Genomic DNA, 24,407 nt, shown 5'->3' on the forward strand with positions numbered 1-24,407 from the left:
AGTCCCCAGAATGATACGTTTTATCTTGTGTACACAAGTTATGTTGTTTGTGTAGTTGTGTAGGACTACTCTTGTATTGTGTAATGAACCGGGCATAAACATCACTTTTAACATTAAGTCTATCACAGTCACCTTTGTAGAAGTAATAAGCTCCAAAAATGCGAAAACACAGAATATTTATTTAGCTAACTGTAGGTAAGATTAATGATGAAGCTACGATTTAGCTAGCAAAGCATAATAACGTGGTGAGCCTACTCAGCGACTCAGTAACATCACAAAAGCGTCTGATATTGAATTCAGAGATTATCTCAACCATACAGTATGGATAAATAGCACTTTAACCCAGAAAACGAACTTATTTTCATGTATTTTAGCAGAGCTTATAACACATCAACACAACATGGGGCGCATCCCTCATGTCTGCAGGGGCTCCAGCAGAGGGCGCTCACGTACAAACAAAATGCCAGTCTCAGTGTAACGCTACTACGAATACATTATAAACATTTTTTATTATTGGCAAAATAGAGGCAGATAATGACAAATGATGGCAAGTGGAATCATAAACACTGCTGTAACCTATTTGAACAATATAATAACTTAGATAAGATAAGTTGTTATCTTGTGCGCACTAGGGACAACTTCCCAAAACAAGGAAGAAGCATGCAGGAAATTTTTTATCATCTTAAGCGTACACGACAATTATCTTGTGGTAATAAGTTATTATCTTGTGCACAAGGAAGAACTTTCCAGGACTAACAACATATCAGTGATGATGATTGTTACTAAAAACACAAAATATTGATCATTATTTAAACACTTTTTCCTGTATGCTTCTTCATTGTTTTATGATCGTATCAGTCACTTACATAACTGTATGATATTGATAATAATTGATAATGACTGATAATTATCTTGTAGAAGCATGCAGGAAAAATTGTTTATATAGTGATAATGTTGTTAGTCCTGGACAGTTCTTTCGTTAAACATTCTCTGCATTGTGATTATCATAAGGAAAGGTTTCTCAAGATAAATACAGCAATAGAGACAAAAGTTCTCCCCGTGCTTGCGTGGGTTCCCTCCAGGTACTCAGGCTTCCTTCCACAGTCCAAAGACATGCTTGCTAGGTTAATTAGTGACTCTAAAATTGCCTGTAGGTGTCAATGTGAGAATGGTGGTCTGTATCTGTCTCGCCCAACGACAGCTAGGATAGGCTCCAGCCCCCCGCGACCCTGAACAAGACAAGCGGTAGATAATAGATGGATGGATGAACACATCATATGCGTCAATGATCTCCACAAACTTACAAGTATTGCCTATCAAAGTTGCACAGATATGAGGTCTCCGTGGTGAATATTCCTGTCTACACATTATTTCCCCTGAATATTTCAGTGTGGTCCTTAGCGTCCTCAATGACCTCCCTCCCACTTTACATCAAAGCTCAGTTTGTTTGTCATGTGTTCATATGTCAGTGAAAAGATGACATCACCACATTATGTCTCTGTTTCCTGACTGTAATCCATGACACTACAGCTTAACCTGTAGATAACAGCCTGTATGGAAACAGTTGTATGGACAATCCATGCACTGTATGTCACAGCTTTATAACTGAAGAGAAGTCTGTAGATGTCTAATGTTGCTCTTCTATTGTGTCGTCCTCTTTGGAGAGAATAAGGAAACGTTACCCCTCTCTTATAATCTTATTGTTGTAAGTGTGTGCCCCGATACAAAAATGTCCTGTATGTTAAACTTTCACATCATGGGGATTTTTTTGAGCTGCTTTTGCCTCTGTTGCTGTCTTTACCTTGAGAATCCTTTCCTTATGATGGACACACTGCAGGAAGTGTTCATAGGAGAACTCTCCAACAATAACAACATGCCAATGATGATGTATGTTATGCCAACAACACACAATACAATCACTGTATAAACTTACGGTTTGCTGTGTGCATCTTCCTTGTTTCATTATTGTATCACTGTATTCATTTTACTTGCAAAGTTGCATTATGTAACAACATCTCCTCTTCATTAAGAAGAAAAGTGTCGACGTTTTACAAATTTTCCTTAACAGCTAAAACATGGTCAGTCAGTGACGACGTTATTGCCTTTGTACAAAGTCTGTTTGAAGACTTTGCCTTCATACTTTCTTTACCATATAAGGTAATGATCGCTTTAAATTGATGTGCTTTTACAGTCAAACACCACTAATACATTCTAATAATACATCTTCCGATGCACATGAACACATCTTCAGTGATGTATCCCAGGGTCATAGGATGTTTCGGGTCTTTCCAACATCAGACACCCTCGTCCAGGAGACCCAGCCATGGCACTCGCTAATCCCCATGGGCCTCCTCTCCGGATCCGGAGCCATCTTGAGGCTCTTTCGGCTGCTTCTGTGATGTTCTTGATGGCTCTGCTCCTTGCCAGTCCTCTGATGCCCAGGACGCTTAAGGATTTGTGGAGTGAGTGCCCCACAAAACCTCTGCAGCCTACCTCGATGGGTATACATTTGGATTTCCAGCTCTGCGTGTGACAATTAGTGACCAGTTGGTCGTACTTTACACATCAGTTATAAATCATCATATGAGCTGTTTGGATGATTGAACATGTCTTTATGTTAATATGACAAATCTGACCTGTGTGTTTTTTATTTCCAAAGTATTTAGTGCTTCTTGAACGCATCATGCGCTGCAAGGTGGTGCAGTGGTTAGCGCTGTCGCCTCACAGCTAGAAGGTTCCTGGTTTGAATCTGGGTTCGGACATAGTGGGCCTTTCTGTGTGGAGTTTGCATGTTCTCCCTGCGCATGCGTGAGTTCCCTCCAGGTACTCTGGTTTACTCCAGAAGTCCAAAGACATGGCGATCACAGTCCAGGGTGTACCCCGCCTCTCACCCAATGATAGCTGGGATAGGCTTCAAGCCGTAAGTGTCCCCCGACACATAAATGTCCTGTATGTTAAACTTTCACATCATGGGGATTTTTTTGAGCTGCTTTTGTTTCTGTTGCTGTCTTTACCTTGAGAATCCTTTCCTTATGATAGACACACTGCAGGAAGGGTTTATGGCAGAACTCTCCAACAATTACAACTTGCCAATGATGATGAATGTTATGCCAACAACACACAATACAATCACTGTATAAACTTACGGTTTGCTGTGTGCATCTTCCTTGTTTCATTATTGTATCACTGTATTCATTTTACTTGCAAAGTTGCATTATGTAACAACATTTCCTTAAGAAGAAAAGTGTCGTCATCACGTTTTACAAATTTTCCTTAACAGCTAAAACATGGTCAGTCAGTGACGACGTTATTGCCTTTGTACAAAGTCTTTTTGAAGACTTTGCCTTCATTGTTTCTTTACCATATCAGGTAATGATCGCTTTAAATCAATGTGCTTTTACAGTCAAACACCACTAATACATTCTAATAATACATCTTCCGATGCACATGAACACATCTTCAGTGATGTATCCCAGGGTCATAGGATGTTTCGGGTCTTTCAAACATCAGACACCCTCGTCCAGGCGACCCAGCCGTTGCGCCCTCTAATCCCCATGGGCCTCCTCTCTGGATCCAGAGCCATCTTGAGGCTCTTTCGGCTGCTTCTGTGATGTTCTTGATGGCTCTGTTCCTTGCCAGTCCTCTGATGCCCAGGACGCTAAAGATTTGTGGAGTGAGTGCCCCACAAAACCTCTGCAGCCTACCTCGATGGGCATACATTTGTATTTCCAGCTCTGCGTGTGACAATTAGTGACCAATTGGTTGTACTTCGTCCTCTCCCTTTCATGGGTCTCTTCCATACGGTCCTCCCACAGCAATTTCAGCTCTGTGATGATAATGTGCTTGGTACTCTCTGAAACCAAGAGGATGTCAGTGCATCTGGCTAAAGCTGCTGGGCAGTCCTCAGCTCTATTTCTGCTGGATCTGTCAGCTGCCTTTGACATAGTGAACCACGTAATCCTCCTCTCCACTCTCTCTGATATTATCTCAGGATCTACTCTCCTCTGGTTCATGTAATTTACCTCTCAGGGAGATCTTTTTGAGAACCTTGGAAAGGAGAAGTGTCCAAACCCCACAGCTTATTTACAGGGGTGCCTCAATGGTCAGTGCTCGGTCCCCTTCTCTTTTCAATATATACCACCTCACTTGGTGCAATCATTCCATTGCTATGCAGATGTTACCCAGCTCTTCCTGTCTTTCCCACCAGACGACACTACAGTCTTGGCACATATCTTTTCGTGGCTTGCCGATATCTCTAAATGGATGAAAGAACGCCACTGTCAGCTCAACCTATCCAAGACTCCTTCTCATCCCAGCCAGTCCCTCTATCCAACCACAGATCAATATCCAGCTCGGACTAACTGAAGTCATATCCACAAAATCTGCCTGGAACCTGGGCATCACAATTGTCAACCAGCTAAACTTCAAAGTTCATGTGGCCTCGATTGTCCCAAAAAGGCCCCAAGTCGCTAACTAGACTCTTCTCCTTGGTAGTCCCTTGGTGGTGGAATGAGTTACCAAACTTGATTTGGTCTGCAGAGTGCCTTTCACCTTTAAGAGGAAGCTAAAGACCCAGCTCTTTCATGAACACTTTCTCTGACTTTGCTCTTTCTCTGCACTTCATGATATTGATGCTAGTGATGATGTTGGCATTGAGGATGTGCTTGATGTTGATTAGGATATTCATCATTCATTAGGAATCTGTAGGCAGGGACGTGTATTTCCGGGCCAATTACGTATCAGCAGGCTGGGGCGTATGCAGGAAAAACAGTCCGTGTGGAGAGCAAAAGCAAGCGGATCTTAATCCGCTGTGATGACATCCCGGCTCCCATTATCTGCTCTAGATCTAAAATTTAACTTGAGATAAATTCCCTGACGCTGTGTCACGAAAGCTGTTCAGCGTTCAGATTTCCCGACTTCCTCGAATGCGTCAGATTGATCCTACCCTTGTTCAACAAACGAAAAAGGAAGTCTTTTTTTTTATTTTTAAAGAAAATTTTTTGGGCTTTTGCCTTTAATTATAGGACAGCTGAAGATAGACAGGAAATGTTGGGAGTAAAGAGTGGGGGATGACATGCACCAGATGATCGGCAGACCAGGAGTCGAACCTGCGATGAGTGCGATGAGGACCACAGCCTCTGTACATGGGGCGCCTGCTCTACCAACTAAGCTAAACCAGAGCCCTGAAAAGTAAGTCTTGACGGGAAGTTGTTTATCGCTTACCCCCCGACACGTTCACAGGTGTCCCCAGAGGCTATATCTTTTCAGACTATAGCCGATGGGATCCGAGATTGAGGATGTTGTTGATGTTGATTAGGATATTCATGGTGATGATGACTATATTGATCTTGTTGATGTCGCTGATGATGATTAACAAGAAAAAAATAAACGGTTCAAGTTTTTTGGTTGCCTCCTAAACTTTGTCAGCCTGCATTTAGACTTTGTTATTTGCCTTAATAATAAATGTAATAGTTTCCTCTTCTATTAACCCTTTATTTATTGTTGCCTTATTCTGTGATTTAACAAACTTAAAGACTCCGGACATGCAAAGACATGTTATTTTCCCATGGTCAATGCTAGACTGAGCAGGACAGTTGCATGAAACAGACCCCCCATTGTCTCCCAGAGCTGACTAGACCTTCATCTTTTCCCCTCCTGTGCAGACGTGTTGCCAAACATTAAGTCAAAGACCACAGCCTGGAATGAGAAAAACAGCTCCCCTTTCCCAGCACTGCTCCACATTTAAAACTCGTTTCCTTGTGTTTCCTCCGCTCCAAATGTGCACACTTAGAAAAGAAAAGCATCTCTTTAGGATTCAAACTTTTGTGTGCATAGCAGTTACTGTTTAACTTTTAAGGAAACACACGTTTCTCCTTCATGGGAAAAGGTCAGCAAACATCAGTTTTATAATGTGCTGGCAGTGATTAACCCTAACCCTAAGACTGTTATACTTTGGCCTTTATTAATCATCTCAACATAATATTTTCTTCTGGGAAATACAGCTATTATATTTCCTCTACACTGTATGTTACTGTTAATTAAAGGTGTCTTTGAGTACATACAGGAAGAGATGCGAGTATTGTCCAATGCAAAAGAGGACGCAATGTGTTTTTGAGAAGTTTTATTGAAGGAAAAATTCACAGACAGAAATGCTACATATGCGAAATGACAGGTGAAAATGTCAAAGAGGAAATAATGCTATATAAAGAAGCGTTTACATGACTTAAATTAACATTCAAACATCCATTATTTGGCACAAAAACACAATATAAAGTACAGATATGTGCAAACACTAAATATATGTCTAAAGTAGATATTTCAAAATATGTACTGAACAATCCTTCATTTTCCCTTTGTAGTGGAACTAGTTGTCATTTTACAATTTATGTTGATTTCTTGAAACATTATAAAATAGAATAAGAAAATAAATTAGCACAAAGAAGATAAATCATTTCTGAATTTGCACATAAGATTAAAGATCTATGTTTGTCATTATCTTAAAAGGCACAGTGTGAAAACATAACTGTACAGTGAGGCGGCCTATAGCAGCTTTTCATGTAACACCTTTACAAAGTGCAATAGGCAAAATGTTTCTTCATAATCTTTTTGGATAAATGCATCATTTTGAATATGTACGTTTGTCTTGGTAAAATGTCTTTTAGTTGTCGTGTGTGTCTGGGTTCATTGCAGCTGTGAGAGAAGGGCCCTGCAGTCCCCGACTCTGTCCAGCTCCTCCACCACATCAATCAGCCCCTCCACCTTCTCTGAGGGAAGCACCACGCCTGCGTTGTTTCTGAACTTCTTCCTCAGGCTCTCATTAGTCAGCGGGTTGCGCCAGTGACCGTAGAAGGTGTCACAGCGTCCCTTCAGCACGTCTCCATCGACAAGCGTCACCTTGACTTCTCCGTACATGCGGTTGAAGTTAGCTGGGTTGTCTTGGGGGTGCTCCATGCGAACACGGCTCAGCAGAGCGTGCAGGTCAGGGCGACTCAAGGCAGCAGGTTCGAAGGACTTCACGGTCACTTCACCATCCAGGAGAGCGCTGCAGGCGTTGAACTGGAAGGAGTGGCGTGCCTCATGCTCAGAGTCAGGGAAAGGCCTGTTGATGTACTTTGATTTGGGGACTCTGAGCAGGATTTCTTGGACTTGAGATGGCGACACAGTGCCAGGTCCAAACCCCACAAGAAGCTTATGAACCGAGGCTGCAGCATCTGCCACCCAGTGCATCCCCAGATGGGCGGGGAAGCGCTTAAACCCCATGTCCTGCTCCTCTAATAGGAACATATGCCCGTCTTTATTGGGTGATTCTAGAGACTGCGGCAGATAGTCTTCATAAAATGCATTGAAGCCAGCCACCCCAGGGACAGCATCCAGGACCAGAGGACTCGCCTCGAGGCCTCTGGAGGCCAGCAGGGCAGCCTCCAGCCCCAAGCGTGAAGCATTACCTATGTGGAGGGGTTTAGACTGAGTGGCTGCATTAGCCATTGGAGCTCCGGAGAGAGAGGCAGCTATGGCCAAGGCATGACTGCACTGGAAGGGATCCAAAGACAGGAGGCGAGCACAGGCGGCTGCACTTCCCATGGTCCCCACCACACTGGGAGGGTGAAACCTGGAGATGAGGAAGACAGAGAGACGTGTGTCAGGTGGAACTTTTTACTCTTGTGACTAAGAGTGGCTCCTGTTTGTCAGGTCGGCTCTTTATACAAACAGATGCTCTGTTATGTGACGTGCAGAGGCAGCTTATTTAAATAGGTTTGAAGTCATTTCAGTATGTATAAACAAGAAAATGACGCGTTGGGTCATTTGACTTGCAAAAACACTGTGTGTGTGTGTGTGATATTCACCTCCACATGGCTAATTGTGCTAACACTACCCACAGAGGCTGTGCTGTCCCTGAGACGGACATAATAACCCGCCTTTCACAGCTCATTGACACCACTAAGAGGCTGCACATTACACTGCAACAGCCTGCTTGTAAAGCACAGTGCAGAGATCAGCAGAGCCAAATATGGATCTCTGTGAACTCCCGTCCAAACCTGTTCTCCATGTAGAACAGAAGCTAGCTTTTTATCTGTTTGATCATCAACCAAAGAGACCCAGTTAGCCTATAAATGACACTATGGGTGCTCACCTCTTGGGGATGTTGTGGGCCTCATTAGAGAACCTCATCAGTCGTCCCTGGATCTCGATGCCGACGTTGAAAGCCAGCAGGAAGTCAAGGCCACTAGGTTTGTTGTTGGCAGGCATCATGTCACTGAGTGCTAGCACAGCAGGAAGGACCGCTCCTGAGGGATGAGTGGCGGGGTGCCATGTGTCATCAAAGTCCATGGAGTGAGTCTGAAGGGTAAAAAAACAAAAACACATTTTAAACAGTGACGTGATAGATAGTATTTGTAGATTTTTCTTGATGCTAACAAGAACATGACCCTGCTGTGCTTTATGAAATAACACAGCCATAGGCATAAACAGTTGTTACAGTTAGCTCCAATTAAGCTCTCTAGGTGCTTCAACCACTGGAAGCGAATGCAGGCTAAAAAATGAGCTTAATGCTGGAAATTTTCTAGGTAATGTGAGGTCTGTATTTTCATCCTGTGTGGTCAGCTGCTCAGACAGTACAACAGCTGAGTGTAAAAACAGCTTTAGTATGTGTGTATGGGTTTGGTACATTTTAAATTGCCCGGTGTTCTGTGTACTATGCTGACCCATCTGTTCCATCTATTTATACTCACAGCCACTCCGTTGACAAAAGCTGCCAGTGTGGGTGAGAGCCTCGTGTCCCTGCGTCCGTACACAGAGCTGATGTCATCAGGAGCGTACATGTACTGAAGGGGAGAGGACAGAGACGGGTAAACACAGGGCCCTGCAGGGTCATTTTCATTACAATCACATAAAATGAACTTTAATAAAAAATCTTTGGCTCATTACTCTTTAGTTGAAAGCTGAAGTTTTCTTTTTCAGTAAAATGTCAAAGAAAAAATCTCCTCTGTCTGCACACAGCTGTTGACTCACGACTGATGTTTGTATAAGGTCAAGCAATTTCTTTCATCCGTCTAATTGCTTCATATCAGATAAGACCTTCAGAAAGTAATTTTATTCTTTCCCCTGTGCCTCACCTGGCAGTGCTGCAGAGCCAGCTCAAACACGTCGGTCGTGCTTCCAATCAGGCCAACTCCAATGCTGTCCAGCACCATCCTTTTGCTGCGGTGGAGCACCAGAGAGGACAGGTGCTGGGGCTTCACTTCACTGATGAAGCTCCCAAAGCTGCCTGTCACTGTGTCCTCTGGGGCCGGGCGCCTCAGGACTGCACGGGGGAAGGAGAAAGTAAGGAGTGAGTAAAGAGGAAGTGTTCAGAGATAAATGTCTTCTTTGTTTGGGTAAAATTATCAAGTAAAGTTTAGTCTTTCAAAGTAAAGTGTACCTTCCACTGCGGGCTTATGCAGCCCTCTGACAGCCAATACTGGTCTGATGGTTTTCTGCAGGACAAAAGGACAGAATATCTTTACTAACTGTTGTTAACCACTAAATGTAACATCTATCTCATTCCTATAACAATGTTGTTTTTCTATCATCTCAGATTACAATCTGTGACCACACACACACACACGCAGTGATTTTCTGCCTTCGCTCAGAGCTCATTACATCTCTAATAAATGTCACTCTGTCAGACAGCTTTTGAAAGAGCTTTTGTGCAGGTGAGGCGGTGCTGGAACAGGTGTGGTACAGAATATGTAATCTGCTCAACGTTTAACAAGATCACTCTTTTAATTTTAACACACATAGTGAAAACTATGTAGAGTAGAGTTTTGTGTTTAATCCTTGACTGGATGAAGTCAAAAAGTTACAAAAAAAACACACCCAGCAAATAATCTAACAGAAATCAATCTTTGAAAATATCTCTTACCTGTAATTTGGAGATCATGGCTTCAGTTAGTTCAACTCTTTTTTTTCCTTCTCCTCGATGCAGCAGGTGTGCAGTCAACAGCTTCTGATGGATGGTGATGCTTTGGGATGAGAGAGTACCTGCCTTATATAGTCCAGGACTCACAGTGACTGATGAAACAGATCTGGGCGGAACAGGAAAGCACAGCTATATCCTCAACAAAAAAAAACATCTCAGGTCACGTAGAGGAATTTCCACTGTGGTCATTATCTTTATGCTCATAACCAGCATCACCATCCTCAGAGGAGGAGGAAGGAGGAAGGAGGAGGAAGGAGTGGTGCTTTATTGGACAAGGTGAGTTGCAGTGATGTCACCTCTCAGGTTGCAGGCTGTACATTTGTGTGGGGGGAATTTTTCTTTCCCAACTCCTCCTCCAGCCTCCACTCCAGCCTTATTTATGTCAAACTTCCATCTCTGCTTCAGAACAACTCAACAGTTCACCTGTCAGAGCGTCTTAACGAGGTAAGACTTTAGAATCATTTACTTATATTACTATTTACTATTACTATTATTAGCTAGTACTTTATTACAGGCTACATTATTAATGGATGGTTATACCCTGATTTTGACATGTTCACAGTATTTAAAGATGCTCTTTCAAGAGAAAAAATATTAACTGGAAATACAAAAATTAAAATTGATAATTTATAACTGACAAAGTAAAAACAGTAAGTGTCTTTTGTGCTTCAATCTGTAAATATTAGTTTGTCAGTTATTCATAAAATGCCTACTTTGCAGTTATTGCGGCAGCTGAGTTGAGTACAGTTATCTCTCTGTCACAACAGCAGTAGGTCAGCCCGCTCATGACTGGGCAGGGCCACACACTCTCAGCTTTCTGTAAGTGTTAAAGGAGATAAGAACAAGAGAGTGGGGCATATACTGTGTGTTTGAAAGTCTATTTATGTTCTTTAAGGTATTATTATTTTCTTTGAGTCTTTGTACAATGTTCTGCTAAAAGGAGACATTAAAGCCAGTTTGCTGCAAACTCTCCAGGGTTTTAAGAATGAAAGGTTGTTGTTTCCTATTACAAAGTGAACTCAGTCTGTGCATCTAACCTGACTGCATATTTGCATATTGCATATTTTAGCTACACAGTATTACCTAAAAGTCCACTTTACTTTGGCATTTAAATTGCTACAAAGAATCAACCAATATTTAAACAGTATTCTCAATTTGTCTTTTGGGTGATTTCTGCATTGAATACTGCAGAATTAATGTAAAATGCAGAGTTTATAGGGTCATCTGTTTTATTGTTTCAGTGGAACTACACTTTGACATCAGTACACTATGGCAACATCAGACGGGTTTCCAGCCAGTTTCTATGGAGAACCAGGAGTGTTGGGCATGTTATCCAACGGGATCAGTGCTTTCCTCGTACTTCTACAGAACTTCAACACAGCACGCACCGGTAATGCTCCTGTCGGAGTGGAGAACATACTTGCAGGTACAACTTTTATCTTTAGTCTGCTAAAATACAATAATTAAGGTCATTCAAAGTTCTCTTTGTAAAATCAGTTCCATTTGTTTCTCATAGGTGTTCATCTGATCCTGATTGGTGGTATTTGCCAGCTGGTGGCTGGACTGCTCTCCTTTAGAAAATACGATCATCTGAGTGGCACTGCCTTCATTGGCTATGCTGCTCTTTGGGGAAGTTATGGGGCCACCAGAATCTACTTTGGTGCATTCACTGAAACTGCTATAAATGCTTCTGTGCCAAATCAGATGATAAATTCTTCACTGTCGACTTATGTGATGAGCAACATGTCTTTGAATGCCACCACAGACATCGCTGTTAGCCATTTAAGCCAGTCCATTAAAGAGTCAGCCATCGCTGGTCTGGTCCCCTATATCCTCCTGTCCTTTCTCCTGGCCTTCTGCTCGGCCACAGTCAACTACATCATGCCTTTTGTTTTTGGTGCCATCACATTGACCTTAGTTTTTGAAGCAGTGGCTTTGGTAGCAAGCTCCTGGGCTCTTGTTGTCTCTGGGGTTCTGGAGTTGCTCATTCTGCTTTTTGCCATCTATGGTTCAGCCGCACTGCTCCTCAAAGGTCTTACTCAACGTTTAGTCCTCAAAGGCTTCGGTACCCCGCTCTTTAATGTTCTCCTGCTGGGGACCACCAGCTCAGCAAGCGCCCAGAGCATCGGCCAAGAGAAGAAGAAAAACACAAAATATGCAGAGCCAATCGCCTTGGGTTTCTTCTGTGACACTGTTGCCCCCTTCATCTTTGCTTTCTACAGCTTCGGGTACATGAAGTCCTTTGGCTTAGGAGCCGTGTGGGTCTCAATCATCACAGTCGCTCAGCTGTTCTCCAGCTACTACGCCCATCTGCGCCAAGATGGCTACCACACCACCAAGTTTGGTCTCCATGCCATGTACTGGCTGATCAAGGCTTGGGATGAGTTTGTGATATCTGCTCTGCTTGTGGAGGACAGTAGAGTGGTGTCAGGGAGGGCAGCTATGGTGGGAGACTGGTTCTTTGTGATGGCAGGCCTGGTGCTCTGCGTGGGAAGCTTGAATGCAGACGTCCTGGAACTGATCCACAACATGCTGTTCGTCCTGCTCACAGTCTCAACAATCCCCCAGATCCCTCTACAGGGATACTACATCTTCTTTGGTGTAGCTTGCTCCCTGTTCACCGCAGCCTCCCTGTATGGTACCTTCTCACGTCTTATCAACTCCATAGCAGAGAAGTCTCTCATCCCTGTAGGCCCACAGCCCGTCTCCACTGAGAGGTTGAGGAAGACTTTCGGCTGCAGAAGAGCCCAACAGGGAAACCAAGAGGGTCTTCCAAAAACTGACCAGGCTTCAGACGCCTTGTTCTACCTTTCAAACGGGGTCGCAGCTCTCTCAGCTCTTCATGCAATTTCATCCAGCACAAATCCCACCTTTCTTCATCTGACCGTCCCCTGGGTCCTCATCTCTGGAGCCATCATCCAGGCCTACGTCAGCCGGCTGCAGGTCACAGGAGGGGACCGCTTTGGATCAGTCATCTCGTCCATCTACGTGGCAGTATGGGCAACCTGGACCTGGTTTAGGTTTGCAGGTATGTCGATACAAATATGTGATAAGGTTGAGACTTTATCTGACTGAAGTGCCCAAAAATCTGATCCCAAGTGTTTCTTCTTTAGGTAACCTGCTTCAGCTTCCCAAAGAGGCAGCCTACGCTTTCACAGCAGGAGCCATCGCTCTGCTGGTCATCAATGCTTTCCTCATGCTGATTGGTAAGATTTACAAGATTAAAAAAGGAACGATTCATAACGTTGTTTGTGAGCTTGTTTTCATTCTCCCATTGTTTGTGTCAGCTGCCTACAGGAACCTGGTTTTGCTGTTTCTGACAACCGTCATGGAGGTAGTTCTGGTCTGTTTCCTGCTTTCCACTCTGCAGAGACTCCCTTATGAACTAGAAAGTATGTAGAAAGATTACTCTGAACACAATTTTTCTAGTACCTTAAACATCCATCTAGTTATTGACACATAACAACATGACAACATTTTGTTCACAGTGGCCATGCTTGCACTACTTTCAACAATTTGTATATATGGAGCTCTGGCGTCACTGGTGAACAGCATCTTCTCACAGAGACTGCTGCCTATGGGCCCTGCCTTAATAAAGGTAACCAATTAAGAGACTCCTTTTTTCTCCTCTTCCAATTCTATTATTCTATATTATATTCTTGCCATTTCATAAAAATAACACACCCTTTGTTGCCTGTCTCAGGAGGATATGAAGAAGGAGTCGGCCCCAGAGCTCCCCTGTCCTGTGGCTAAATCTCGACTCACCAGCGGTCTCCTGAAGATCGCTGGGCTCCTGGAGGAAGGAGGAGTGTGTGGTATTCCCACAGACACTGTGTATGCACTGGCTGCCTCCTGCAAGAATCCCCAAGCTATAGAGAAGATCTACAACATTAAGGTAAGAATTATATATTTTAAAGTCTAAAGAGTTTTAAAGAGAGATCATTAAATCTAATTTGAACATATTGTCAATCTGTTATTGGTGAATTCACACAGGACCGACCAGCAGAGAAGCCCATCTGTATTTGCATCTCTAACGTGGAGCAGCTGGTGGCAGCCAAGCCTCCTTTCAGTCCTCTGCTGTGGGAGTTTATGAGGAACGTGTATCCAGGAGGCATCAGCTGCATCGTCAGCAAAGGAGACTGGCTCTTCAGACTGGGTAAACTCTTCATAGCATTACTTTAATATACAACTATCTCATCTGATTCTAAATAAATATAAACCTTCTGTATGTAGCTCACCTTTTAATTCCTCTTCTAATTCGTCTAGGAGTGGGACCAGCTTATGACCGTGTCGGCACCAAGGACAGCATCATGATCCGCGTCCCTGACCACACAGTGACTGGACACCTGTGTGACATCACTGGACCCCTCGCTATAACCTCGGCCAATCCCAGCGGAGAGCCAGACAGCACCCACCACAGCATGGTCATTAAGTAAGTGCTTCTTTATAGAACTTTGTACCTTCAACTACTAACCAAGCGAACCGCGACATGCTTTATTTAGGAGAGATTTATAACCTACTTGTGTTGCTGCAGAATGATCTGACTGTTGATGATCTTTTTACGATCTAATCTCAGTGTGTTTTTCATCTGATGTGTCTCATGCTCCCTTTTTTGCCACAGTCGACTGGGACACAAGATCCAAGGCGTCCTGTGTGACGGGAACTCAAACGAGGTTGTTGCTTCCACCGTGGTCAACTGCCTGAAGATTGATGAAGGTAAAATGCAACAATGTTCACATTACATTCTGTCTTTGTTGTGTGTTTTAAACGGTAACATCTAACTGAAGCTTGTTTTCACACACTCTTTTCACAGGGACCATCACCATCGTGAGGGAGGGCTGTGTCCCTGCAGTAAAAGTCCAACAGATCTTTGACAGAGTGAAAGCCACTATGTTATGATTCTTTAGCTCCCCCCATTTACATTCAACAATCACAGGGTCACTTTATGTACAATATAAGGAAGAAATAAAGATGTTGGTGGTTGTAAATGTGTAAAACTGTGGATGTTACAATAAAATAACCATTTGTTTCTCTGTAAAACTTTGATGTTTAGGTTAGAGAATATCTAAATATCTTCATTAAATTACTGCATATGCTTAATTATTATATGAATATGTATTTATATATTTAACTAATACTGTATATTCTGAATTTCTTTCTTTTTTCCATTTGAAGGATGTGGCAGATATCTGCTTTTACTGTATGTATTAAAGATCACTATGTATTCTTGTGCTAAATAAATATTGGGAAATGAATCATACCTGATGTTGTCTCATGTTTCTGTGCTCAAATGAAATATATTGAAGGGTCTTTTAACATGCGGTAACACTTTACATTAAGGTCCTTGCAAAAAAAATATAAACTGTTACTAAGTGCATAATAAGGGATTCATTAACCTTAATAAGGCTCTGTTCTCGCTTTAGATCCAGTAGCTGCAAAAAGCATAATTAACTGTCAATAAGCGCACAGTTATTTGCTAATTACTGCATAGTAAAGTGTGTATTAATCTTAATAAAGCAACTGTGAAATTAGTAAAGGCTTAACAATGGCATAATAGTTAAGTGAGACGCAATGAATGAGTTTGTAAATCTTTTATATAAAACTTATAATAAACATGATTATGATACTATCAGTAACACTTATATAGTCATATATTTAATATTAAGCATCTTAAAAGGACTTATAAGGGTCTTATTATCTATTAACTAACGCTTATTACAAGGACCTTAATATAAAGCTTTTTTTTATAATCAACAGCCTAACTTAAGGCTCTGTAAAGCTGTACTTTAGCACAGCAGTGCTAAGAGCTAAAGGCTATTGTCATTGTACTAACCTGCACAAAACAATGCCTACATAGTGATGGTTAGTTCCCCATCTTGTTTTCTAGGTCTTTACAATAACGTTCAGCTCAGGTTGTCATTGGTTTTGTAGTATTTTTGGAAAAAGTTACGTGGTTAACCGACCGACACCCTGACCATATTTTAAATTCCTTCCTTGTGCTCTTTCCATTGTTAAGACAGGGTTCTGATATGATGCAATCCTAAAAGAGTGTCGATTTCAAAGTTTTCAAAGGGTTGCTCTGATGTGTGGGTGGAAATTCTAAACAATAGTAACTCTTTGTTACAGACGCTCAATTTTTCAGACTTTCCTGGAAAAGGTGTGTTTTTTAGGGGAAATGATGCTGCAGGTTATATAACATGCACCTCCTTATTTGTCAGCTGAGTTTTGTAAACTTTGTGGGTGGTTTGCTGACAAAGCTGAGCAACTTTATCCTCTGGAAAATCCTCACATGCTGTTTCATGAACATACTATAACAATCACTTCAGTCACTTCGAAAAGGGAATGTAAATTTCTTCTCCAAAAAAGATAATAGTCATAAAATGTGTGCATTTTCCTCAGACATCACGAGTGTTGTTGAATATCCTTTAAATATTCCTTCTTGAAATATGACCAAGAAAGACCTATTAATATAAATGCATGATAATGATTAAAATGTGCCATTCTTGGATGCACATAAGCAAGACGTAGCCTGATAGATAGAAAACCTTTATTTCAAAATAAATCTATACAAGCAGCTCTGAAGCTGTAGTGGAGCACAGAAGCACGTGCTTTGAGCTAAGCGCTAACACTACCATGCTAGGCTTCATGCTCACAACACTAATATGGCAATGTTTGCCGTTAACATGCTAATCCTAACCCAAAAAAAATAGTCCTGTTACATTGACAATAATAACGCTGACATAGATTTTAAATCAGGTTTAATTCATGTTATGCTAATCAGGTTGTCACTTTTCAGGTCTTTTTCTGGAAGAGGCGGGGTTGTTTCGGGTAATGGTGCTGAAGGTTGTATTACATGCATGTCCTCATTTGTCTGCTGAGTTGTGTACTTGGTGGCTGGTTTGCTAACAAAGCTGAGCAACGTTATCCTCTGGAAAATCCTTACATATTGTTTCACGAACGTACAGTAACAACAAAGGAAATATATCTCAGCTGTTCTGAGGCACAGCTGACTTTTAGCTAAATGTATGAGTATGCGTCCAAAAGAGCGTGAATAATGAGACGCACCAACTTTAACCCCACTTTGGGATCACCACACTTGATCTAAGCCTTGACTTACAACATAAGAAAAAAGCTTCATAAAAGCTGATTAGCATAACACATGAATAAAACCGATTTAAAATATATGTATATCAGTGTCAGTGTAACAGGACTAACTTAGGGTTAAGTGATGCCTTGACAAGTCAAGGTTTAGATGAAATGCTGGGACTCCAAAGAGGGGTTCAAGTGAGTGCGTCTGATTATTCATGCTGTTTTGGACGCATACTCAAGTGTTGTGATGTTGTAAAGATGGGAATTCTATAAATAGTCTTTCTTGTAATTTGAACAATAAGCTTCTTAGTCTTTTTCTGGAAGAGGTGGGGTTATTTAGGGTAATGTTGCTGAAGGTTATATTACATACATCTCCTTTTTTCTCCGCTGTATTGTGTGAGCTCGAGTGGTTCGCTAACAAAGCTGAGCAACTTTATCCTCTGGAAAATCCTTCCATATTGTTTCATAAACGTACAGTGACAATCAAGAGACGTCAGTTGAAATGTGACAAAGGAAATATCTTCTGCAGAAGAAAACACTTTCGGAAAGTTGAGACTACAGCTCAACACGTTTCTGTGCTCCATCTCTCCGAGTCATTCGAGGAGGAAGAAAATTCCATGACTTCATTTTTAATGACAAGACAGACAGACCTGCACTTCAATAGAAGGTGGTGTCCTTGACTGATTTTCCTTGGAAGTGCAGTCAGAGCACTAGTTAATGATTTTTCTGAACTGGAAAACCCCTCCAAACACCTTCCCTATATTATCAGAATAAATGGCACACTTACTAACTAACTTATCATCAGGAAGCATTCAAGCTAAGTGGAAAAGTGTCAAAAACACAAACAGGGCTGTAAGGAAATGTCAACAGTTATTTATTAACCCTATTATATAAGCCAGTGGTATTTTCTGATGCACTTCCTTACAATCAGCACACACAGAGATACTTATACGTGCGTGTCCACATAAAATGAAAACTGTCTGCCAAAATCCGTGTGGTCAGAGGTCAAAGTCTGAGGTCCTGGATGGACGTCTTTTCACCAAAAGGTGGTTAGTCCCTGTGATTACAGACAGACTTAATTGCTTCCAAAGAGAGGAAATAATGATTACATTCCTGAAAGACAAACCCTGACCTGTACTGTTCCTCAGTCTGGTTCCTGGTTATTGTTTATTTACTGAGCAAACAAAGTGATTAGTAATTCTTTATTTTTAGAGTCAGGAAGCATTTCCAGAAAAACAGATCTTAAAAATGATTAACCGTAAACCTTTCATTTGTTCACAGAAGGAAATAAGAAACACTTTTAGGTTTCCGTTTTGGGTATTTCTTCTCGTTGCACTTCAGATTAATGGTAATTATCCTCCTCCATGTGAAGAAACTTCCCTGTTTTCTGTGTCTTTGCATGTCACACCTAATCCTGACTTCCATATTGACCCTTGCAATGTCATACTCGACAATGTACTACAAAGAAAAAAACAAAAAACCTCACCAGCATTTACCTTCAATCTTGAAAATGAAATAAACAACCACTAAATAGATTTCCAGAATTTAGGACTATGGGCTTCAAAGTTAAGTTCAAGTTTGTGTTAAAGCAGTAATCAGGTGTAAAATGAAAAAGTTTTTGCTTATGGGATATTTCCTTATAGTACCCCATTTAAACAGGAGCTAATTTTGGTACCTAATGTTGCTAAGTAGTCATAAAACATGAATCTGAGCTTCAGATAAATTATACAGTTGCACAGTTACAGGCTGCTTTGAGGCTGTTAAGGAAACCTTATTGACCTTACCTATCAAGAAGTGTACTCCTTATCCACATGAAGAATATCTTCATGTCTGTGCCCATTGTTGTGATTTTTGTACAGCTTGTGAGACGCAGCAGCTTCACAAATTATGGACATCTGAGTGCCAGGTCAACTGACGTTAAACTTTCCAGTGATTCTATTGTTATTGATGACTTTACTTTTGCACATTTACTAAAAACAGAGCAGTAGAGACAAACATGAAAACCAATGTATAACCTTTGTGGTTTCATGAAATGAAATATCAGGGTTTCTATTTTTAAAGCCCTGCACACCCACACAGGTGTTTTTCACTGGCTAATAAGATAGCTAATTATAACTCTAAGACCTTTTAGCATTATTCACAGAGTAATTGTTAATAAAACATGCAACAAAGTTAAAAGGAGAGCAACTGAGCTCTGAAAGCAACACAGTCTGAACACGCTCCTGATGAGAAGACGTCTAACTATGAGACATGAATAAACACTTTTGGATTTTGGGTGTGTTGGGGTTTTAGAATACGTTACTGGATTTCAAACATTAACTACATCCATCCATCCACCTTATCCTCAGGGTCACAGGGGGGCTGGAGCCCATCCCAGCTGTCATTGAGCGAGAGGTGGGGTACACCCTGGACTGTTCACCAGTCAATCACAGGGCTGACACATAGAGACAAACAACCTTTCATGCTCACACTCACACCTACGGGCAATTTAGATTCACCAATGAACCTAACGAGCATGTCTTTGGACCGTGGGAGGAAGCCCGAGTACCCGGACGCACGGGGAGAACATGCAGACTCCACACAGAAAGGCCCACATCGTCCTAACTGGGGTGCGAATTCGGAACGTAGATAATACTCATTTGAATTTTGTTGAGAAAGATTGCCTCGTAAATAATGCACATTATTTTCCAACTCTTCTTTATCCATTATTATTTTTCCCACATCATTGCCGTGGGTGTATTATTCCTAGTAATATATACTTTATGCTGCATTGTTTTTTGTGCATCTTATCCATCTGATTGAGTATGAAAACATTATAACTTTCTTATTGGAGTAAAATAAATACCATAAATAAATAATATATTAAAACAGTATGGTATGAATAAGTGTAGCTGTTTATAGAAATAATTTAATGTTTATTTTATCAAGAAAAGTATATACAGCACATTCATGTATACAAATACAAATTCCACACAAAATACAGAAAATATGAATAAATGTTATATTTTACAGAGTACAAAAATAAATTAAATGCATTCAGTTCGTGGTTTTACATTTGATTTGCATTAGTGCATTAATGTCTGTGTGCATTAGATTTTATAACAATACAAAGTTTACAATAAAACACTAAGACATGAACAGCATGTGAGTCTGTCCCCGTTTGCTGTGACCTCTGAGGCCTCCAAAACAACATGTCCATTCATGTGAGCTATGTGTGTACATCTGCATTTGGAAGCAGTGCATTGACATTATGAGCCCTCTCTGAGAACTGGGCTTTGCTCAGGTGAAACTGTGGAAGGTGTTGATCTTCCAGTTCCTCTTCCTGACTCTGCTGCTGTGTCGCCCTCTTCTAAACTTGTGTCACTTCGTCTCTCTGGCAGGTACACATCGTATTCGAAGGCGGGATTTGTCTGCCCCTGTGAGTGTCGCTTCTGAACCTCCTCGAAGATTTGAAGAACCTTCAAAAACACAAGGAAAGCAGGTATTAGTGAAAGCATTCACTAAACTGAAACTGTTTAGGATAAATGGGAATACATTTTTTTACCTTAGACTTTGGAATGAGACCCACTCTGAAGAAACCAATGTGCCCTGTTTCAATCTTTGTGCAGTCAACCACAGTGGATGCAATGTTCTCTGGGGAGGGTCCATCACACAACACTCCATCCACCTAATTAAGGAAAATGCACCCGTAGTGAACTAAAGAACATAAACACACAGTTCCTCTTGTGTTTAAAAACACTGAAACACTGTCCTCACCTTGTCTCCCAGCTTGGCGTAAACTTGGTTGTGGTGGGTGGTGTCTGCCTCACCTGTCGGGTTGGCTGAAGTCACAGCGATGGGCCCCACCTGCAAGCGCAAGGTTGTTGTATTTAACAAAGAGCCCAGTGACTAGTTTCACTAATCCTAAAACAGATAGTGATTAATTCTTAACAGCATTACCAGATTAATGAGGTGTGTGGCTACAGAACAGTCTGGGTTTCTGATAGCAATGCTTTGTGGCGTCCCGATGTGTTTGGCAGCATCTCCTAAACCAAAGGTGTCCATCCACGGGCCTGAGTAAGACAAGAAACAAATATAATAGTCATGAAACCTCCAGCATGCAACAAGAGGCATACAAAAGAATGTTAAACAAATACAGATCCACAAATGTCCTCCTACCTCTTGGTATCACCATGCTAATGGAGGAGGGCCACGCAGCCTCCATGAAGTCCAGCAGCAGAGGGCTCAGCAGGTGTCGCACCGGCTCTAGCTGCTTGATGGAGGAGATCCACAGGGACATGGGTCGGTCCTGCGCCTGCTTCTTCACCCTGAATTTAAACACAGCAATAAGAGAGTCGTGAGTTTTAATAGATGAATGGATGCAGATGAGGGAACACATATTACAATGGAAACTCACTTGTAAGCTTTGACGACAGCATCGGGTCTGTTGCAAGCTGCCACCAGGACATAGACGGTGTCAGTCGGCATTCCACATATGCCGCCATTTTTCATGATTTCTGCAGATAAAGAAGAAGAAATATAGCACTAAGATCAAATAGGTAAACAGCTGTGTTTATGATTTCTTTGACAGATCCTCACCTGCAATCTGCCTGACAGACGAGGCCTTGCGGGCTGGCACATGTGGACAGAAATCTGCTCCTCCTCCAACTCCGCTGAGCCTAACTAACGGCTTTCCTAAGGGGATCTGCGGGCTCTGGAAGGTGCTGTTGAAAATGTGTGCCAGGAAGCAGTAAAAACTGACAAGACCAAATATGATGGTGACTCCTATGTCGTAACCATAAGGCAGAGCACCGACTGCATCCAGCAGGAAGCTGATAAGGATGAGCTGGAAGGTGAGGGCGTAAGCAAACCAGGCGACATTTAGAAACAACGCAGCAGCTGTCACTAAACAGTTAAACAGCATGAAGCTGATGATGCCGACAGCCACATGAAAGCTCCTGGTTTCGCCGTACAGGCCGCCGTATCGTGTCAGCCCCCACACTGTCCACATCACCCCGTAGAGGATAAAAACTGTGCTCTCAAATGTTTTACCTCGAGAAAAAGCTACTGAGCCGCTGAGCAGCTGGAGCGCCCCTCCAGACACCACCACCCAGGGGAGAACCAGCACAGACAGAGGGTTTCTGTCACCCACTGAGGCTGTCACTGCAAAAGCAGCCAGAACGCTGCAGGCGTGGCCTAACACCTCTGCATCTGCATACTTGGAGTAGCCCAGGTGGGGTTCATGTAGCTCTTTATCTGCTCTGAGGGTGACACCCTGGATCCGGGTTACTAAAGCATTGAAGTAGCCCTGCCCCGTGGGAATCTTTGTAGTGGAGGCCATATTGAATGTGGTGATTAAAAGCATTACAGCAGAGCTTACAAATATAGCTCCCTGTACACCCTGTGTACCTCCTTGGAAGAAGCCTTGAGGCTGAGATGCGATGGCAATACAGTAAGCTGCGAAGAATAACTGGTAGAGCCCCTCCAGGATGCTCTTCTGACAGCTGAACAGAGCCAGGATGGAGAACAGCACGGCGAAGACGACAGGAAAGGGAACAGGGGAGGCAGGCTGGATTGAGTAGAATGAAAGGAGAGCGCTGTAGCCCTCTGCAAACTTCAGCAGGGCAGTGAAGCCGTAAAAAGTGGCGGCTAGTGTGTCCATGGCTCGGTAGAAGAGGACACACACAACAAGCTGGAAGACTCCGGCCGTCCACAGCCAGGGGACGTGACCGACGGAGAGGCGAGGGACGACACCTAACAGAGGACAGGCTAACACAGAGGCGGACAGCAAGTTCATCACCAGACCTACTGATACAAGATGAGGACACCCTTTAATCTGCTCTGTTTCCAAATCAGGTTTTCTTTTCAGACTTGTACCTGCAGCCTCCACCTTACCACGAGTCACAGTGGACAGCAGACGCCCAAAACCAAAGTACATTCCAACTAAACAGACGAGGAGGTAGTTTGCAGCTGTGGCAGACTGACCGAAACCTGCAGCTGACAAACCTGCGATCTGATGTGCACATGCTAAGCTAATGCCAACAGCTATGAGAAACAGAACTGCTTTTTTTGCTATGACCGCTGCGCTGCCTATGATGAGCAGGGCTAAGGTAAATGCTGCCAGACCCGGGACCAGAGAGAATCTCAGCTCCGCGGGCTGCAGCACCCCCTGACCCACGAGGATGTAAACCAGACCTGAACCGCACCACAGGGCAGAGACGGTCAGACAGAGAGAGGAAAACAGGCGGGCGTGGGAGAGACTGCGACAGATTCCTGAGAGACAAAAACAGAAGAGGGACATAGTTGTGATGTTTAAATACTTATATTAATCAACCTATACTTTGATCAACACTTGTAATAAACTCCATTTACCTGCATAGGCTAAGAGAGCTGCAATAAAGAGGAGCAGAATCCCCAGTGCAGTATGGGGGATGAAGTCTTTTTCAGGTGAGCTGGCATAGTTATTCACCAAAAGCAGAAGAGAACCTGTAAATCAGAAAAAAATCCTTTATCTAGAGCCACCTGCTGGTAAACAAACAAACAAGAACCATAGGGACTTTGTTAAGTGTTGGTTTTTTAATTTTTGATGTTAAATGATTGTGTTTTTGCCCCCTCAATAGCAAATGTGTGTGTAATAACATATTCCATTTACATTTTAAGAAAAGTTTTTTCTTATAGCAGCAGAAGACTGTTATTAAATGTTTTACCTCCTCGTTTTAGTTTCGACAACTTAAAACTTACTCAAAATGAATTACATACCAAATATTTATACTTTATTTTTAGCATAATGATTTTAGATTTAAGGGGACGGCTACTCGTTTAAGTTTTTTAGTAGGCCTTTTTCCAAACTTTTATAACGTGGTTTTTTAATTTTAATTCAAAGGTACAGCAGGATGCTAGGTATCGCGTATTGAAATAAATAATAATAAGTATGCAAATGATAAGACGGCTGCAAAAAGCTTGTGAAACTTGTTAGCTAAACCTGCGGCAGATGCTACAAAAAAACTAACAGACGTATGAAAATAAAAGCTTACCGCCAGAGATGCTCAGTATGCCCACAGACACATGCAGCGAGTGGAGCTGCGCCATGGCACGAGTGGATGAGCCAACTGGAGACGTGAGCCTGCACTTTATACAGCTGCGCGTGATGTCATCACGTAGGAGGAGCCGCACCTCACTGGGAAAAAACCTGCTGCAAAAATGTTTCCGCAAGTCTTTTGTCTAAAAAAAGTGGGATAACAGGGAAGTAGTTTGTATAATTTCTTATTAAAATGCATAAATAGCCATGAAATACACATGTACAGTAATATTTTAAACAATTTACGCCAAAAATCAACGTCTTCTAGTTCGCTAATATCGTCATCATTTCGTGTGTTATCTG

At 42.2% G+C, this 24,407-nt stretch overlaps 2 protein-coding genes across 2 annotated transcripts; both read right to left on the reverse strand.

The window, feature by feature from the left end:
- Positions 1 to 6,355: 6,355 nt before the first annotated feature.
- irg1l (immunoresponsive gene 1, like) lies at positions 6,356 to 9,941 on the reverse strand. Its single transcript, XM_069670419.1, has 6 exons — positions 9,902 to 9,941; positions 9,419 to 9,473; positions 9,114 to 9,301; positions 8,730 to 8,822; positions 8,132 to 8,337; positions 6,356 to 7,609 (listed from the first exon to the last, which is right to left on the reverse strand). The coding sequence occupies exons 1-6, from the start codon at positions 9,917 to 9,919 to the stop codon at positions 6,682 to 6,684; spliced, it is 1,488 nt and encodes a 495-aa protein (XP_069526520.1). The 5' UTR covers positions 9,920 to 9,941; the 3' UTR covers positions 6,356 to 6,681.
- A 10,121-nt stretch (positions 9,942 to 20,062) lies between these two features.
- Positions 20,063 to 24,115, reverse strand: LOC138598590 (uncharacterized). Its single transcript, XM_069670395.1, has 9 exons — positions 24,061 to 24,115; positions 23,399 to 23,512; positions 21,626 to 23,299; positions 21,444 to 21,543; positions 21,206 to 21,354; positions 20,987 to 21,099; positions 20,804 to 20,893; positions 20,592 to 20,714; positions 20,063 to 20,505 (listed from the first exon to the last, which is right to left on the reverse strand). The coding sequence occupies exons 1-9, from the start codon at positions 24,113 to 24,115 to the stop codon at positions 20,296 to 20,298; spliced, it is 2,628 nt and encodes an 875-aa protein (XP_069526496.1). The 3' UTR covers positions 20,063 to 20,295.
- Positions 24,116 to 24,407: the final 292 nt, after the last annotated feature.

Source organism: Semicossyphus pulcher, unplaced genomic scaffold (genome assembly GCF_022749685.1).
Source record: "Semicossyphus pulcher isolate SPU_LCO1_2020_fin unplaced genomic scaffold, fSemPul1.0.p SCAF_2, whole genome shotgun sequence".
Classification (NCBI taxonomy): Eukaryota; Metazoa; Chordata; class Actinopteri; order Labriformes; family Labridae; genus Semicossyphus; species Semicossyphus pulcher.

Excerpts from the sequence above, each read along its gene's own strand:
- irg1l (XM_069670419.1), bottom strand. Across the intron at positions 8,338-8,729 it reads CTTTTGTCAACGGAGTGGCT|ACTCACTCCATGGACTTTGA; the intron begins GTGAGTATAAAT and ends TTTACCCTTCAG. Across the intron at positions 7,610-8,131 it reads GCCCACAACATCCCCAAGAG|GTTTCACCCTCCCAGTGTGG; the intron begins GTGAGCACCCAT and ends CCTCATCTCCAG.
- LOC138598590 (XM_069670395.1), bottom strand. The coding sequence starts at position 24,115 with ATGGCGCAGCTCCACTCGCTGCATGTGTCTGTGGGCATACTGAGCATC. Across the intron at positions 21,100-21,205 it reads TAGCATGGTGATACCAAGAG|GCCCGTGGATGGACACCTTT; the intron begins GTAGGAGGACAT and ends TGTCTTACTCAG. Across the intron at positions 20,894-20,986 it reads CCACACACCTCATTAATCTG|GTGGGGCCCATCGCTGTGAC; the intron begins GTAATGCTGTTA and ends TTGCGCTTGCAG.